The sequence below is a fragment of the Filicampus tigris genome, chromosome 2 (assembly GCF_054856515.1).
Source record: "Filicampus tigris isolate MCC_2025a chromosome 2, RoL_Ftig_1.0, whole genome shotgun sequence".
NCBI classification, from domain to species: domain Eukaryota; kingdom Metazoa; phylum Chordata; class Actinopteri; order Syngnathiformes; family Syngnathidae; genus Filicampus; species Filicampus tigris.
Genome location: NC_141218.1, coordinates 18,913,295 through 18,928,945, shown reverse-complemented (window position 1 = coordinate 18,928,945; position 15,651 = coordinate 18,913,295). Strand labels below are relative to the sequence as shown.

The 15,651-nt window shown below is 40.5% G+C and overlaps 1 protein-coding gene across 1 annotated transcript; it reads right to left on the bottom strand.

Moving 5' to 3' along the window:
• Positions 1-3,358: 3,358 nt before the first annotated feature.
• Positions 3,359-14,336, bottom strand: slc30a9 (solute carrier family 30 member 9). The gene is made up of 18 exons (XM_086024407.1): positions 14,187-14,336; positions 13,691-13,800; positions 13,395-13,574; positions 12,948-12,995; positions 9,900-9,999; positions 9,670-9,762; positions 9,499-9,581; positions 8,793-8,851; positions 8,434-8,501; positions 7,629-7,787; positions 7,396-7,531; positions 7,275-7,314; positions 6,766-6,837; positions 6,025-6,132; positions 5,663-5,828; positions 4,770-4,899; positions 4,548-4,661; positions 3,359-4,172 (listed from the first exon to the last, which is right to left on the bottom strand). The coding sequence occupies exons 2-18, from the start codon at positions 13,776-13,778 to the stop codon at positions 4,128-4,130; spliced, it is 1,689 nt and encodes a 562-aa protein (XP_085880533.1). The 5' UTR covers positions 13,779-13,800; positions 14,187-14,336; the 3' UTR covers positions 3,359-4,127.
• Between the last annotated feature and the right edge of the window lie 1,315 nt (positions 14,337-15,651).

Here is a 15,651-nt window from a genome sequence, read left to right as displayed (position 1 = left end):
GAAGCATCATTTTCGGCACATTAGGGGTGTGTGAATGCTGAGAGACGAGCATTCTGTTAGCCCATTGTGTACTTCCAACCACTGAAAAAAACGTACACCAAATAGCTAAGATACTCAATAGAATCTAGCTCCCAGCCTACTAACATAAGGTTCTGCAAGTTTTCAGTATCACCTTCCATAAGTGGGTCATATTCTTGCCGTCAATCTGTTGTGAGGAGACAAAAACCTCGTCTTTGTTGGCTCTTCTTGGGGATGAAAAACAGGGATGATGTCACCGACGGATGTCCATCTCTCTATGCTGTCATAGCCCTGTACAATGCTGCTTGAACATGAGCACACAAGGCAGCACCGTAAAGAGGCTAAAAGCGTAGAGCATGCGAGGATGAGGAGGAGGAAGACGAGGAGGTCCGCCATTGACACGTTGTTGTTGTTGTCCACTCTTAAGAGACTAGCCTTGAGTAGCAAAAAAAAAAAAAAAGACAACATGTTCCTTGCATGGTGAAGATGGAGGAGGAGGGTTGTACGCGTAGTGATGGATGATGGCAGGCGGGATGGGTGGATGGGGGTGCACCGAGATTGCGCCCCCATCAGATGGGGAGAGAGAGGATACATCCAACGTTCGTCAATGATGTCAAAATGGAGCCGGCATGGCGCATTTACGCACGCGTTGTAGTCTCTTTTTTTTGTATTTAATCTAGCTGGTCCCTCGACGGAATACGCGCCCACTGCCTAAAATTGCAGATAACGATAACGAGAACGGTGGCGAGGTCCAGCTACCGTGGCGACCGTCATGTTTGGGCGGCTGAAATGCGCAGACAGCTTGGAAATGGTTTTTAATGACGCCACGCCTCCTTTTTGCCATGCGCGTTCTGCTCTTCGAAATACAAGGGCGCCATCTAGAGGTTCTTAATAGGAGGCCTCGCCTTGTAAGTACAGATACAACTTCAGTACGTAATATAAATATATAAATAAATAAACAAACAAACATTATCTGTTAAGTATAAAGGTTTGAGTCAATTAAGTCACTTGAGTAAAACGAAGAAGTGCAGACGAGACTATCTGACCTGTGCGTAAGTAAAAACGATTTTTTTTCCCCTTGTCCAATTACAAACAATTCACCATGACGTCAACATTTCCATGTCATTTGCCCAAGGCAGAGCACTTATTGGGTAAATGCTGATGTATCTATCCACGCACACCTGTAATATCAATGATATATGATTATACTGGAACTGCGCCGTGTAAATCTCTTACGTTGGGAAAAAAATGGACCTTCTCTCATTTTTTTTGTTTGTTTATCCAATAGTAAATATTAAATAAGGTGGGAGGAGTTTCATTTAAAATTATTCCCCGATGTTCCTTGTGAGATCCTATTTTGTATTTATTTATATACGTTTAATTTCTTTGATGAGATCGAGATGATGAGATATATTCCAAGTTCCAACCATCGATTATCCAAACCACTTATCCTCACGATGGTCGCGGGCGTGCATGCTGGGGCCTATACCAGCTGTCTTCGGGCAAGCGTGGAACACGTTGAACTGGTTGCCAGCCAATCGCTGGGCACACATAGACAAACAACCATTCACACTCACACTTAGGGACAATAGAGAGAGAGAGTCCAATTAACCCTCAATGCATGCTTTTGGAATGTAGGAGGAAACCGCAGTACCCGGAGAAAACCCAAGCAGGTACGAGGAACTGTAGAAATTGTGCTTCCATTTGAATGTTTTCAATGTTATATAAAAGGTGAATTTTGCTTTCAAGCAGTGTGCCCATTTTTAACAGTGGCAATAAAATTGAGTCAAAAAACTACATTTGTGAGCTTGTGCCAGCACAGGACTAGATCCCCAAACCCCTATGTCCTAAGTCAGGGATGCGATCACTGAACCACATAGACATCTGTAGTTCCTTCAAAGGAGCATTCAACGTTTAAAGGCTTAATTGCCAAGCAAGAATTTTGACAGCTGTCACAAAATTCACTTGGAAAATTCAGCTGTCAGGATGTATGAAATTGGGGAAGCAGCCAGAGTTTCAAAGGAGGGTTTGGTTTCTATGCAGGGTCATGATTTTTAACAGTGGTTATAAAACGGAGTAAAAATTAGAATTTAAGAATTTCAAAGTAGGGTTTAAAAGGTGCACATTTGAACAAAGTTTATATAATTGAGTCAAAAACTTTCTTCCTGAAACTATCCCAGCACCGGACCTGGTCCCAAAACCACTGTGTCTAAAGTCAGGGGTGCAACCCACTGATCCACATAGACAGCTGCAGTTTTTTATCAGTGACTCTTTCAAAGGAGCGTTTAAGGTTCCAAAGGCGCTTAATCTGCAAACGGTTACGTTTTTGTCAGCTGTCTCAAAATTCAGTTGTACGAATGCATGAAACTGGGTTTTAAGGTAGTCAGGGATTCAAAGCAGGCTTTGGCTTCCATGCAGGGTCCCGATTTTAACAGTGGTTATAAAATTGAGTAAAAATCTTGATTAAGAATGTGTGACCTCTGGTTGTAAAACTGTCATAACTTCAAAGTAGGGTTTAAAAGGTGCCCAAAAACTTCATTCTTGAGATTGTCCTAGCACAGGACTTGATACAAAATCCCTGTGTCCAAAGTCATGGCCGTACTTCAGACGTAGTGAACATGACATAAGAGACTAGACTTTTTTTTTTTTATATCAATGGCATAAACATGCTGTTTTGACGGTGACATCGATAGTGTGCTCAGCCTGATAGCCATTAAGGTATGCTAAATTACTCAAAGACAACCCAAGCAAGCACTTTTCACCCAGATATAGGCCAGCCACCCTCCACAGGCTGTTTCCAGTCGAGGTCAGCATTGCCCTCTCTTTCCAGTTTCCGCTATCCAAAGTGTGAATGGTGCACTGCTTCCCCTCACTTCAGATACCAGAGGGCGGACCAGAATTTCCTCAAAGCCATCCGGAAGGGTTAGTACAGTATTAGGTTTTCCATGGCCTCGCCAAACTCCTCCCACACCCAAGTTGCTACCACAGTGGGTGACTACCAAACTTTTTAAAAGTACCACCTTAAAAACCACTTGGCTCCCCAAGTACCACAATCATGACCCTAGCCGTGACCCCAATGAGGACAAACGGTGGAGAAAATGGATGGATGGATGCTTGTGAATGCAGTTTGCACTGGTGTATAACTCTACAGAAAGGGACAACATATTTGAAACAGCTCACAGTGTCATACAGAACAGTTTTTACACCACTACAAACTACAACGACAATAATAAACATGTCGTTCTGTGTGAAAATGTTACTTGTAAAGACCCAATTATACATTACCTGAATTACAGTGAATGATATTCAATTAGGAAACAAAAGACATAAACAACACCAACAGAAATCAAAATAATTTAATAAATTATTTTTTCAAATTTATTCCAACTCCTGCATCAGTGCGGTATATACTTCCCGCCTCCCCACACACATTCTCACAAGTCAAATATTACACTAGGTATCCTCCTCACTAACTCCCATGAAATGACTGTGGCCCCAAGTAAGCTGGGCTTCGAAATAAAAAATGGCAACAAATCAAAATGGGGCAAATCGATTTTTCCACCTATTTTGCCAAGAGGAAAGTCAGTGTTTTCAGAGCAGACAAAAAAAAAGAAGTTATTTTTACTATGTTGGACTGCAAATACCAAAACTGGTATATATACTGTAGTTCTCGCTTCATAATACATATTATAAAGTCGTGTGCTTTGATATAGTTTTGCAGTTCGCCCTACTCAAATGTCACTAGTTAAGCCTACTAGTTGTACGATTTGCAATAAATCGTATTAAATCTTCAAGTGTGTCACAAGGTAGTGGTTGGGTGTGTACTGTAGTTTGATTGGTAACATGCTGTCATGTTGTGACGTCATCTGGGAGCAAACGTCAAAGAAAACAGTGCTGAAATGGGAGGATAATCTCTGTCATAAGCCTGATTGTGTTGAACCTGTTTGGTACCGTTTACTTGTCACGACAATGTTCAAGTGTCCTTGCACGGAGGCCTGTGAGGAGGCAGAACTTTTCATTTGGAATGGGAAGCGGACGGCAGAGGCAGGTGTACGCGTCCTTTTTCCTCGTCTTCATCTTGCAGGTTCTTAGGTGTCATGTCAGTGTTTCTATAAGATCTCAAGGTCGACATGGCGAACCTCGGGGTTACGTTGCTGTGGAGGAAGCGGGCATTATAACTCGACCCATCATTTTGAAAAGGTATCCAGTGGTATCTTGACTTACACGATTAATATGTTATGTGACAAAGCTTAATTGACTCAAATATCAAAACAATTTTCCCCAGTGAAATGCCACTACGCCGTTCCAGCACCCCCCAAAAAAAGCCATTGATAGAATCTTGCTTTTTTCATGAAACTGTCAACACTGATGAGTAGGTATGGGCAGAATACGCATGACTGACAATGTTATTCTGTGTGAATTACATCCTTTTCCATCCTCTCGTATGCAAATAAATAAATTACATCAACCACTGTAAGCCAAGTTACCACTATATAGTGAGGATTTTCTTTTTTTAGGCTTTCACTTACCTTGAGTTCTTTCTCTAAGCGGTCCACCTCAGCGCCCAGGGTGTCGATGATGTTCTCACCGTGTTTAAGCATGAAGCTCTCCAGATCTTCCGGCGTCTTCACTTGTTGAATGTCCTGCAGCGATACCCCCGCATAGAACACAGATGATCGGCGAACCTCAACTTTTCAATCGTGCGAGTGCACTCAAGGTGACAAATACAACGTGACAAATGTTCGACTCACATTGAGGATTTGGTCGATGTCTTGCTTTTCTAGATAAGAGCGCGTCACTACTCGGCCATCAAAGTCGACTTCCGCCTTAAAGCGCACTTTACTCAATCCCATATCGGTGGCCTTCACGTCATGGATGGCTCTGGATGACATAAAAATAAAAAAAGTCAAGTGGGGGCAGTGGAAAATGTCAAAAACACTCTTCAATTTGGCAAGAGGCTCTAAGATGCAGGGACTACCGCAAACTATGATATTATCTGTCTAATAAAAAACAACTATCCAGATCATGACCCAAATTACCAATATGTATAGAGAGAGTAGCAGTGGGACTAAGATGGAACCCTGGGGAACTCCATTACAAAAATTGGGCCATGTACAAACCGAACACATTGAGATCGATAGTTTACAAACCAACTCATAACACACTCAGACAAACCAGTGCAGGTAGCTTCCATTTTATGAGAAAATGATCAACTGTATAAAAAACATTGGACAAATTATTTGCAAGCCTGTGGTCATACTACTCAGAGTGGGCCCGGTGTGCGAGAATCACCTGTAAACCCATAGGACTGCTTCTATTGTGCCTTAACTGCGGCTTCTTTTTCTTGGAAATTGTTGGCTCTTCTTCTGTTTGATCATAAGCCTTTTCAATCACACCACGAACTGCCAAAGCTGGCTTGTGGCTTACTTTTTTATATCCCGTATAACAAGCTGTTTGACATGTAAACCGGGGCACAGGTGGATGCACCTGATTTTAGAAATCAAATTTGTTTACAGACTCTGATGATCAATGAAACCTTTTTTGCTCAGTCATTTCTGTGCGACCTGGAACTAAACGTCCCGCCGGCCAAGGGTTGGGGACCGCTGCTCTAGATATTTCGATACAAAATGAAACATCTGCTGACCTCACAGCAGGGTCGTTCTCCAAGAACTCTGTGAGTTTCTGGACGCGCTCCGCCTGTATGGAGCGTCCCAGCAGCGCCTCCGTGTTGGTGTAGATAAGGAAGGCCGAGACTGTGCCAAGCAGCGTTCCCACTCCCAGTGAGCCCAGACTGTCATAGTACGGATTACCTGTGGAAAACCCAAGACACGACAAAGGAATGGAGTTGGAGAGGGATTTAGAAGTCAAAGTTCATATGTGTGAAGCGAAAGGACTGCGCATCAGCTCCTGAGGTTGATAAATGAAAATAAATCAAAGGTGATTATTACATTATGATCAAACACTCATTCTAGGGTTCAACTAATCATAGTTTGACCTCCCATTTACCTGTGAGCGACGTGAGTCCCATGCAGCCCGCAGCCATAATGACACCGAGCACAGCGGCGGTATCCTCAAGTAGCACCACGTTGGTGCTCGGGTCTCGACTCTGCATTACTGTACAGAAAATATGCCTTTAGATTTATTCATGACTATTTTTTGTCTATATTGGGGTGGAGGGCTCACCATAGTTCATTCGGTCACCTTTACAATTAAAATTAGGTTATGATTGCTATATTTTAGTCATGAGGACTTAAAATGTCTACAGAGAATGGATAGTTTGCACTGATTGGTTTGGGTCTATTCTTGTAATGTATAATTTACAGCTGAAATCTGCCATTTTGGATCAGCCCGGGCAGAGTTTTGCACCCGACTACCATTTTTCTAGTTACTCTTAGCAACAGTAGGACTAATTACACAAATACATTGCAGTCGCATGCATACCTTTATTGATCAATACACCATGTCCCAATAAGTCACACATTAGACAAATATAACTGTAATTAAGTCAGTGAATTGACCAGATCACGTCACAATGTACATCCACAATTTATGTTATTTGCTCTGTTCAGTCTGCCTTGGTTCCTTTTGTTTGTCAGAATTTCTCCTTATTAGTCCTTATTTTGCGTTTTGGTAATTTTTAATATTCTTTTAAATATTGTGTTCGTACAAAGGAATGCCTCCCCCCCTTAGTTGACCATCTGAATTTAAATAGATTTACAGAAATGCGGTAATTGAATTGTTACATACCATATTCATAAAAGGAGAGTCCGTGGTTTTGGGCGCTTCTCTTTATCTCATTGATGGCTACTAATAGTGTGGCTGTAGAAGGGAAAAATAAATAAATAAATAAATAAATAAAACAAAACCGAACATGGAGTAGAGAGAGAGTTGGAGTACAGTGAACCCCCGCATTGTTATTTAGGCTAGTATGCTAATACTATTAGTAATGTGAAGGTGAGTTGTTTAAAGTATGTTGAATAATATTAACTACTCAATACAGTGTTTATTGTAACATGGGTTAATAATCGTGTACATGCCTAATTGCATGGTGTTGGTGCTTTGCTGACTATTCTTTGTGTTCTCTTCAAATCCTCTCCGTTTTAAGTGCTTTCCTGACGCTGTGTGGCATCTACATTCAATTACAAACCCCTTCTAGGAGGGGGGTCAATTATTTGTGGATTTTCGCTATTTGTGGCAGGGTTTCTATCCTAGGAGAATAGCAGGGGTTCAATGTAGTTTGTACATCTGTGACGCACCTCCTTCAGACACCAGAGAACCTGCCAAAATGCAGTATGCCTGCCACAAAGAAAGCACAGACCTTTATTTCCATTTTTGGGTTACTTATATGAGAGGTAGGGAGACTGATTGGACACTCACCCATAATAAAGACTCAATAGGCTCCGGGTGCAGCAGGCCCATGATGCCATGGTACCATGAGAGGCCGGCGCCCATCATGAAAATGCCCACGCCGCTAATGAGGGAGGCGATGTAGCGCATGTTGGAGAAGCCATACCTGAATGAGCAATCACACCGACACCCGTTTAAGTTTGGTGCTCTGTGATCACCTCCATTTCCTCTCATCATGACAGAGAAACAAATAAAAGGCTTACGGATGCCCAGCGTCGGGGTTCCGCACCGACTGACTGATGCCCAGAGCCAGCAGGGCCTGATTGCAGGTGTCGGCTAGAGAGTGGATGGCTTCGGAGAACATGCTCGCCGAACCCGTGTAGACCCATGCCAGCAGTTTGAAAAAGAAGTTCAGCCCATTTCTACACAAAAACAAAGGCAGTGGATGAAAAAGGGGAAAAACAAACAGGAGAAGGTCATCTTCATTGATTTCAAATGTTAATCACAAAAATCAAATATAGACTTATTTTTTTCTACAATTATATTAAGTATTTAGATAGTTTGTTTTATTTTCTGTAATTCTGCAACCCCCCCCACCTAAAAAAAAATCCTCCTGACAAAACTCAAATTAATAATAAATAAAATCACCCAGCACTTTGTTCAAATATCAATCAAGGTCTACTAACACCCCAAAAGTCAAACCATTTGGGAGTTAAAATAATCAGGGGTGACACTGCATGATCTTAGCGAGCATCTAAACGACTAATAATAATCTCCAGCCGGGTGTATGTCCAGTGAGCCTTTTTTTTCCATGCACTCATTGAAGAAAACTTCATGTGACTGCACGTGTCCTCTAACACAATTATCTTAATTGAGTACACCACAGGACCTCATATGAGACACACTTCTCACAATCTTTTTTTTTTTTTTAATGTCACTGGACGAGCTACAAAAGAGCTTACAGCAAATACTACACATTAATGCATGCTCAGAAGTAGCAGACATGCATTTAAACCCAAAAGTTCTGAAAACTAAAAACAGAAAAAACAACAATTGTGTTTCACTTACATGCAAATGGCTACCATGACCACTTTGCCTGGACCTTGTAGAAATGTTGTCCTTTTGCCTGATCGGGGCTTTAGGAGAACAGAACAAAAATAAATTACTACATCAATGAGGTTATAATTTGATATTAAATTAGACACCCAAAAATACCGAAATTGTTTCTAATAGTTTTGGCCCTCTCTAGGTAGTCAAAATGCCGATACTGGTACCTCTTTTTGAGATGCAGTGTCTACATCACTTTCAATCAACAATAACAGTCGTTATATTTGTAAAAGCAAAATTATCACTAAAACTCTTGTAATGGACCTAATTAGAATTTGAAAGTGTACAATTAAGTGTCCAGTGAAGGTAAACGTAGGTACCCTTGTGTTTCCCCAGAAGTCTTTGTATTCCTTCAACAGCTGCTGACTACGAAAGATATCTGCAGGAATGAAAAGGAGAGAGGCAACGATTTCAGGAAGATCATTTTCATTTCACATGAATTAATATTGTCTGGAGCATCACTCCAATGTGTTAATTACAAGTTCCATTTATGTCGGAAATTGTAGCTTTCTTTTAGTCGAATGAGAAGCCGTGTGTGAGAATTGTGAAACTGACAATTCTAAATAGTTATAGCTATTTACTATAATATACCGGTATATGTATAATTTAAGTTTTTACCATGCACTACAGAAATAATATGTGTAACTAAAAGGAGCCAAAGTTTGCCAATTATTTACATTATTCTTTTTTTGTCGTGAGAACTTGAAAGGTATATGTAATGTTTTTTCCAAATGATGTTTCCTTTTTAGTTTTAGATTATTTTACTAAAATATTCAGACTAGGAATACCGGTACTTTACTCCATGAGGAGTTTTCCAGTCTTCCAAACACTATAATGCAGGAAAGTAGAGAGTCAACATAGAAGTAATATACCTATATACAAATATTTCCTATAATGGGGAAAACAAAAAACACAGTAAAAAAGATGTCACAAAATTGGTGCATATTGTGCAACATACATACATTGTAAAACGCGTACTACATACAAAGTATAGCGTGGGTTTTATATTATCTATCTATATCTTACTTTCTTGGAACTCTCTCTCAACTTCCTTCCGTAGGTTCCTTTCCCTGGCCAGAGCTTCTTGGCTTCCCCACACATCCAGTGCTCTAAAATAAGCCAAGAGAAAAATAATTAATTGAAGCAACAACATTTTTTCTAATGAAAAATACTTCACTTAATGGGATAATCACTGACTTCGCCTCCACGTCCGAGCGCAGGAACACGGTGAAGGCCTCCGTGTCATCATGGGGGCTGCGTCTCCGGATCTTGCGAAGGTGCTCCAGGTCACTGTGTGTCCGCGAGATATGACCACAATGCAGAAAGACTCGTGTGAGATAACAATGCTTCTTGTTAATAGCTAATCGCAGCGACACGATCACTCGTTAACCCAAAAGGAATGCGAGTTGCTGAACATGAGGCGTCACCTCGGTTTGAGACAGAACTCATTCATGGCTCGGACGGCTGTGATGAAGTTATTCTGCGTGTACTTGGCGCCATAATCGCGCTTCTTCAGGACGGCCCGGACTGAATGAAGAAACAAACATATGCACGTTTACGTTTTCACCAGATTGTTTGTTTGGAAGGATGAAACAAAAACTACTAAACCACATTTTGTGCACAGATAAAGCACAAGATGCAAGGATATAAAAAAAACACAGACACAGGAAGTGGCTGTTCATTAAATGTGCGCTGATCCAAAATCAGATATTATTCAGCCTTGCCAGAAGCCTACTTAGTACTTTTTACTTAATGGATGTTTCTAAGGACTATAGCAGGAGTAGGGAACTCCGGTACCCCAAGAGCCATATCCTGCCTGTTTTGGATCTCTCCCTAGTACAAAAAAACGGATTCAAATGATGAGGTCATCAGCATGCTCGGTCGAATTCTGAAACGATCATGATCATTTGAGTCAGGTGTGTTGTAATGGGGAGATATCCAAAACAGGCAGGATATGGCTCTCGAGGAATCAGAGTTCCCTATCCCTGGGTTAGAGCATGGTTTCACAAACAGCGTGGTGAGAAATCGATACATTTTTCGAACACAACGGCATATTGACAAGGCCATTGGATTTATTTACATAAAGTGCCGTCAATGTCAATATTATGGCTGTAAATTATGTATTCTAATTTCAGTGAATTTACATCAGCCATAAGCAGCAAATTTCAAGCATGGGTTCTTAGCGGAGCAAATTTGGTGAGTTTCAATGAAACTATACAAAACCACCAAGGATTTTTGTTAATGTTTTTTAACTTTCATTGGTTAAAAGAAAGACTGTTAGACACCCAAAAAAATAAATACCTCACCTAGAATGAAAAGCAGCAGAAAGGATACTCTTTAATAGGCACCATTTTAAAGGCATGTTAATTAACGTAAATATACTGTACAGACAGTGGGCACGGAAAGTATTCAGGCCCCTTGAAATGTTTCACTTTCTGTGTCATTGCAGCCATTTGCCAAAATCAAAAAAAGTTCATTTTATTTCTCATGAATGTACACTCAGCACCCCATCTTGACAGAAACAAATAGAAATGTAGATTTTTTTAGCAAATTTATGAAAAAAGAAAAACTGAAATATCACATGGTCATAAGTATTCAGACCCTTTGCAGTGACCTTCATATTTAACTCACATGCTGTCCATTTCTTCTGATCTTCCTTGAGGTGGTTCTGCTCCTTTATTGGAGTCCAGCTGTGTTTAACTAAACTTATCACCTGTCTATATAAGAAGACCTTACAGCTCACAGTGCATGTCAGAGCAAATGAGAATCATGAGGTCGAAGGAACTGCCCAAGGAGATCGGAGACAGATATTGTGGCAAGGCAGAGATCTGGCCAAGACTACAAAAAAAATCTGCAGCGCTCAAGGTTCCTAAGAGCACAGTGGCTTCCATAATCCTCAAATGAAAGAAGTTTGGGACGACCACAACTCTTCCTCGGCTTGGCCGTCCAGCCAAACTGAGCAATCGTGGAAGAGCCTTGGTGAGAGAGGTAAAGAAGAACCCAAAGATCACTGTGGCTGAGCTTCAGAGATGCAGTAGAGCGATGGGAGAAAGTTAAGTCAACCCTCACTGCAGCCCTACACCGGTCGTGCCTTTATGGCAGAGTAGCCCAACGGAATCCTCGGCCCACAAAACACATGAAGGACTCCCAGCCTGTGAGAAATAAGATTCTCTGGTCTAATGAGAACAAGATTTTACTTTTTGGTGTTAATTCTAAGCAGTATGCGTGGAGAAACCCTCTGCACTGCTCATCACCTGCATAATACAATCCCTACAGTGAAACATGGTGGTGGGAAGGAGCATCATGTTGTGGGGGTGTTTCTGAGCTGCAGGGATAGGACAACTGGTTGCAATTGAAGGAAAGATGAATGCGGCCAAGTACAGAGATATCCTGGAGGAAAACGTCTTCCAGAGTGCTCAGGACCTCAGACTGGGCCGAAGGTTCACCTTTCAACAGGACAATGACCCGAAGCACACAGCTAAAATAACAAAGGGGTGGCTTCAGAACAACTCTGTGACCGTTCTTGAATGGATCGGCCAGAACCTTGACCTAAACCCATCTGTGAAGAGACCTAAAAATGGCTGTCCGCCAACGTTCATCATCCAACCTGACAAAGCTGCAAGGAAGAATGGCAAAGGATCTCCAAATACAGGTGTGAAAAACTTGTTGCATCATTCCCAAGTAGACTCATGGCTGAACTAGTACAACTCAAAAGGGTGTGTCTACTCAATACAATGCGTCAGTGAATACTTATGACCATATGATTTCATTTTTTTTTGCAAACATTTCTTCATTTGATTTTTTTTCTGTCAAGATGGGGTGCTGAGTGTACATTAATGATGAATAAAAATTTTTAATTTTTAAATTTTGGCAAATGGCTGCAATGAGACAGAAAATGAAAAATTTCAAGGGGTCTGAATACTTTATATACCCACTGTAAATCATCATTGTCCATTTAAAAAAAACAAAACTTAATCTATCTGCAAAATAACATTTGTTTTTCAAATTAAAAATAAGTCAGATGCTCAAGAAAGAACACTCAACATTTAAAGTTTTTCAAGCTTAAGCTAGTTTCCATCTGCGAGAAATAGAATCCAAAAATTACTAAATAAGAATGCCTTTATTGATCCCACAGTGGGGAAATTTTCATTGTTACAGTAGCAAAGATATAGGTCACACATGACCATGTGGCCATTAATGTATAACATTGACGGCAAACATTTAGGATCAAACCTATGTAGATATACGCAGTAACATGTGTATATACACATGTATATACACACCAACCTACATCTACATAAAAAATATGAGAAACACTCATTTCGGCCTGTGAACACATAACACTATAAATCTGCTTTAAAGAAGCCTTCAAAGTATCAAATTAAATGGTATTAAATTGTTTTCAACCTTACACGAGTAAAAGTGCAATATTTAACTGCTTTAAATGGAAAAATCAGTGATAGATTTCACTTTACCTTTCACTTGAATGGTCTCTGCTTTAGTGAGGCCCTTAACTGCAGAACCTATTCGAGCAACAAATACAAAAGTACAAGGTGTCTGTCATTGAAAAATGAAATAAAAGTATTATAAAAGCAACTGATTTGTTAAGATCTGTTTTATACATTATTTATACAATAATTGTTATCAAGGTTTTTAAATCACATTGCATTTGCACTTTTCAGGTACGCCGTTGAAGGAATGTGTTCCGTTAAATGTGCCCCTAAAAATGGCTACTCCTGAAGAAACGACAATGTGAATTATGGTTTACTGAAACAATATTGGACAATTAGACTCAGCAAAATTACATACCTTGATTGTAATGAACAGGACTTCTATGTTACTGTATTTTAATGTTGGTCCCAACGGTGGTATTTGGGAGTAAAATCTTTGAGAACCACTGATCTTGTCTAAGATTGTGTCACCTGGTGTGTTTGTGTTGGGTTTTGCAGCCACTTTTTCAGTTGCATCTGACGGAGATCTTGGAGGTCCATCTTTGCTGTTACCAAAGGTGGAGTAGAAGTGGACCTTGGCTGCTCCCAGCGAGGTAACTCGACAGTCCAGGGGTCTGAACCACGAGCTACACATACCCGCGGTTTGCCAACCTGCCAGATGTCAACATGGAAAAGCAAATCAATAAAAGTTGCAAGTAATCACGACAGGTACTTCAACGTGTGTGTGTGTGTGTGTGTGTGTGTGTGTGTGTGCGGGTTGACCTCACCAAGGCACGACTGGGGTAACCTTGATCTGTGCCTCCAGGAGACCCTGCAGAAGATCTGCCACGGTCTGTGGGCCAGGCTGGAGAGCATCCTGGCTGTTGACGGGGACCAACTGGCAAATGCCACACCAAATCAAATTAAATATGCTAGTTAACAGCAGCTCCCGCATGCCAATTTAAACTAATTCAAACAGATTAACTCCCGAGTCCTCGCCACTCCGAGTATGACACCGCCGAGAAACGCAGCCAAACCGACCGCACACAAATGCTTTTGGACCGATTCTTCGATCCTTCACTTGAATACTGTATTGACGTTGGTGATGAGGGCAATGACTGCTTTTGCCGGTTGTGCTAACGCTGCTTAAGTCGGCTAACAAGTTAGCATCTTTGACTATCGGAAAGACGAGAGGACAGACGTTTGTTAATTTAGTCAACTCACATCACCAACATGGCCAAACTAGCGCGTACTATCGGATGAGATTTTTGGCAAAAGTCGTACCGTTCTACGGTGAGGTCTGTTCGGCATAGTCTGTGTCCATTTTCTCGAACCTATGGACAAACTGCAAGCGCTACAAACATAATGAACACGTGACCCGTGACGCTAGAGGATGCCACCCTAATCCTCTCGTGAGAGCTGCACTGAATTCGAGTAACGTGACATCACTTATCGCGAGGTTTGCTAACGGGCGTCACATGACGTTTATTAACGAACGTCTTTTTAATCTTTTTTTTTTTTCTCTTGGCATATTTTGGATACAAAGAGGTGATGAATAATAACATAATAAAAATAAAAAGACACTGAAACATCTCTGCAAAGCTATTCGCTTAGTAACCGTGATACAGCATTATTTATACCTCTCCGAACGTGTCAATTAAAGGATCATGCAAGGACATTGAGGCACGAACAGCTTTTAAAAAGAGAGCGTTTAGCTTATAATTTTGTGCCGTTTTCGAGAAAAACGGGTAACAAACCATCATATAATTAGATTTGTCCAGCTCAACCATTTACAGTTTGAATACAGTACATCATTCATCTATATCCATCTATAAGTAACAGCCAGGGTTGCGCAATCGAATAAATACACATTTTTTTATTGTGTTCTTTTCATTGTTATATTTAAGAAAAGGTAAATGGGCTATCACTATTGACACATTTTGTTTGAATGGATTTTTTGACAGTTAATTTATTTATCTAAGCACACTACTAACAAAATATTTGTGATATTTGGCCTCCAGGTAAAATGTCAGGATCAACCTAGTGTTTAAGTAGTACAACTTTATGGTCTCCAAAAAGAATAAAGAAACTACAACTATTAAGACACTGAACACCTTAAGGAGAGGGTCAAACTTCACCTGTAAATGTTATATTCAATTTTAGGTTCATCCTGAAATTTCACCTGAAAGCGGAATATCCCAATGCTTTGAGAATAGTGTAAAAGCTCTATGATTTGTATGTTTTCTGACTTTTTGTTAGAGATGTCCGTATCACTTTTTTTTTTCCTGCACCCGAGTCTTAGTCAAAGTCACTCGATTTTGAGTCCATGCCACTAAAGAGTCCCAAAACAATACATCTGCAATGCAATGAGAATGAATGAGTGAGAATGATACAAATTGTCTCAATTATTTAGAACAAAAGGTATGCCAAATTGATACCTTTTGCAGTGGTTCAAATCAAGTAAAAAACTAATATTTTATTCTTCACTTCAGAAATCAAGAAAATGTAAAAAAAAAAAAAAAAAAAAAAAAACGATTTTGGATCAGAACAACCATAACATTTTATAACAATTATTTGGTTGGACAATTGCATGGATCACCTGCAGACTGCAGGTTCCCCACCCTTAGTTTAAGTGTGAGCAGTAGTTCTGGTTTCTTTATCATATGTCAACACATGTAACTTGAACACAATGGACCAGGGAGACTTGAAGATGGTTGCTACAACACAACACTGTGTGAGTTAAAAACAT

What these genes read in the sequence shown, in the direction of transcription:
- slc30a9 (XM_086024407.1), bottom strand. Translation starts at nt 13,778, where the DNA reads ATGCTCTCCAGCCTGGCCCACAGACCGTGGCAGATCTTCTGCAGGGTC. An exon ending in ACTTCTGGGGAAACACAAGG is followed by an intron (nt 8,502 to 8,792) that starts GTACCTACGTTT and finishes GTTCTCCTAAAG; the next exon opens with CCCCGATCAGGCAAAAGGAC. An exon ending in GAGAACGACCCTGCTGTGAG is followed by an intron (nt 4,900 to 5,662) that starts GTCAGCAGATGT and finishes TATGTCATCCAG; the next exon opens with AGCCATCCATGACGTGAAGG.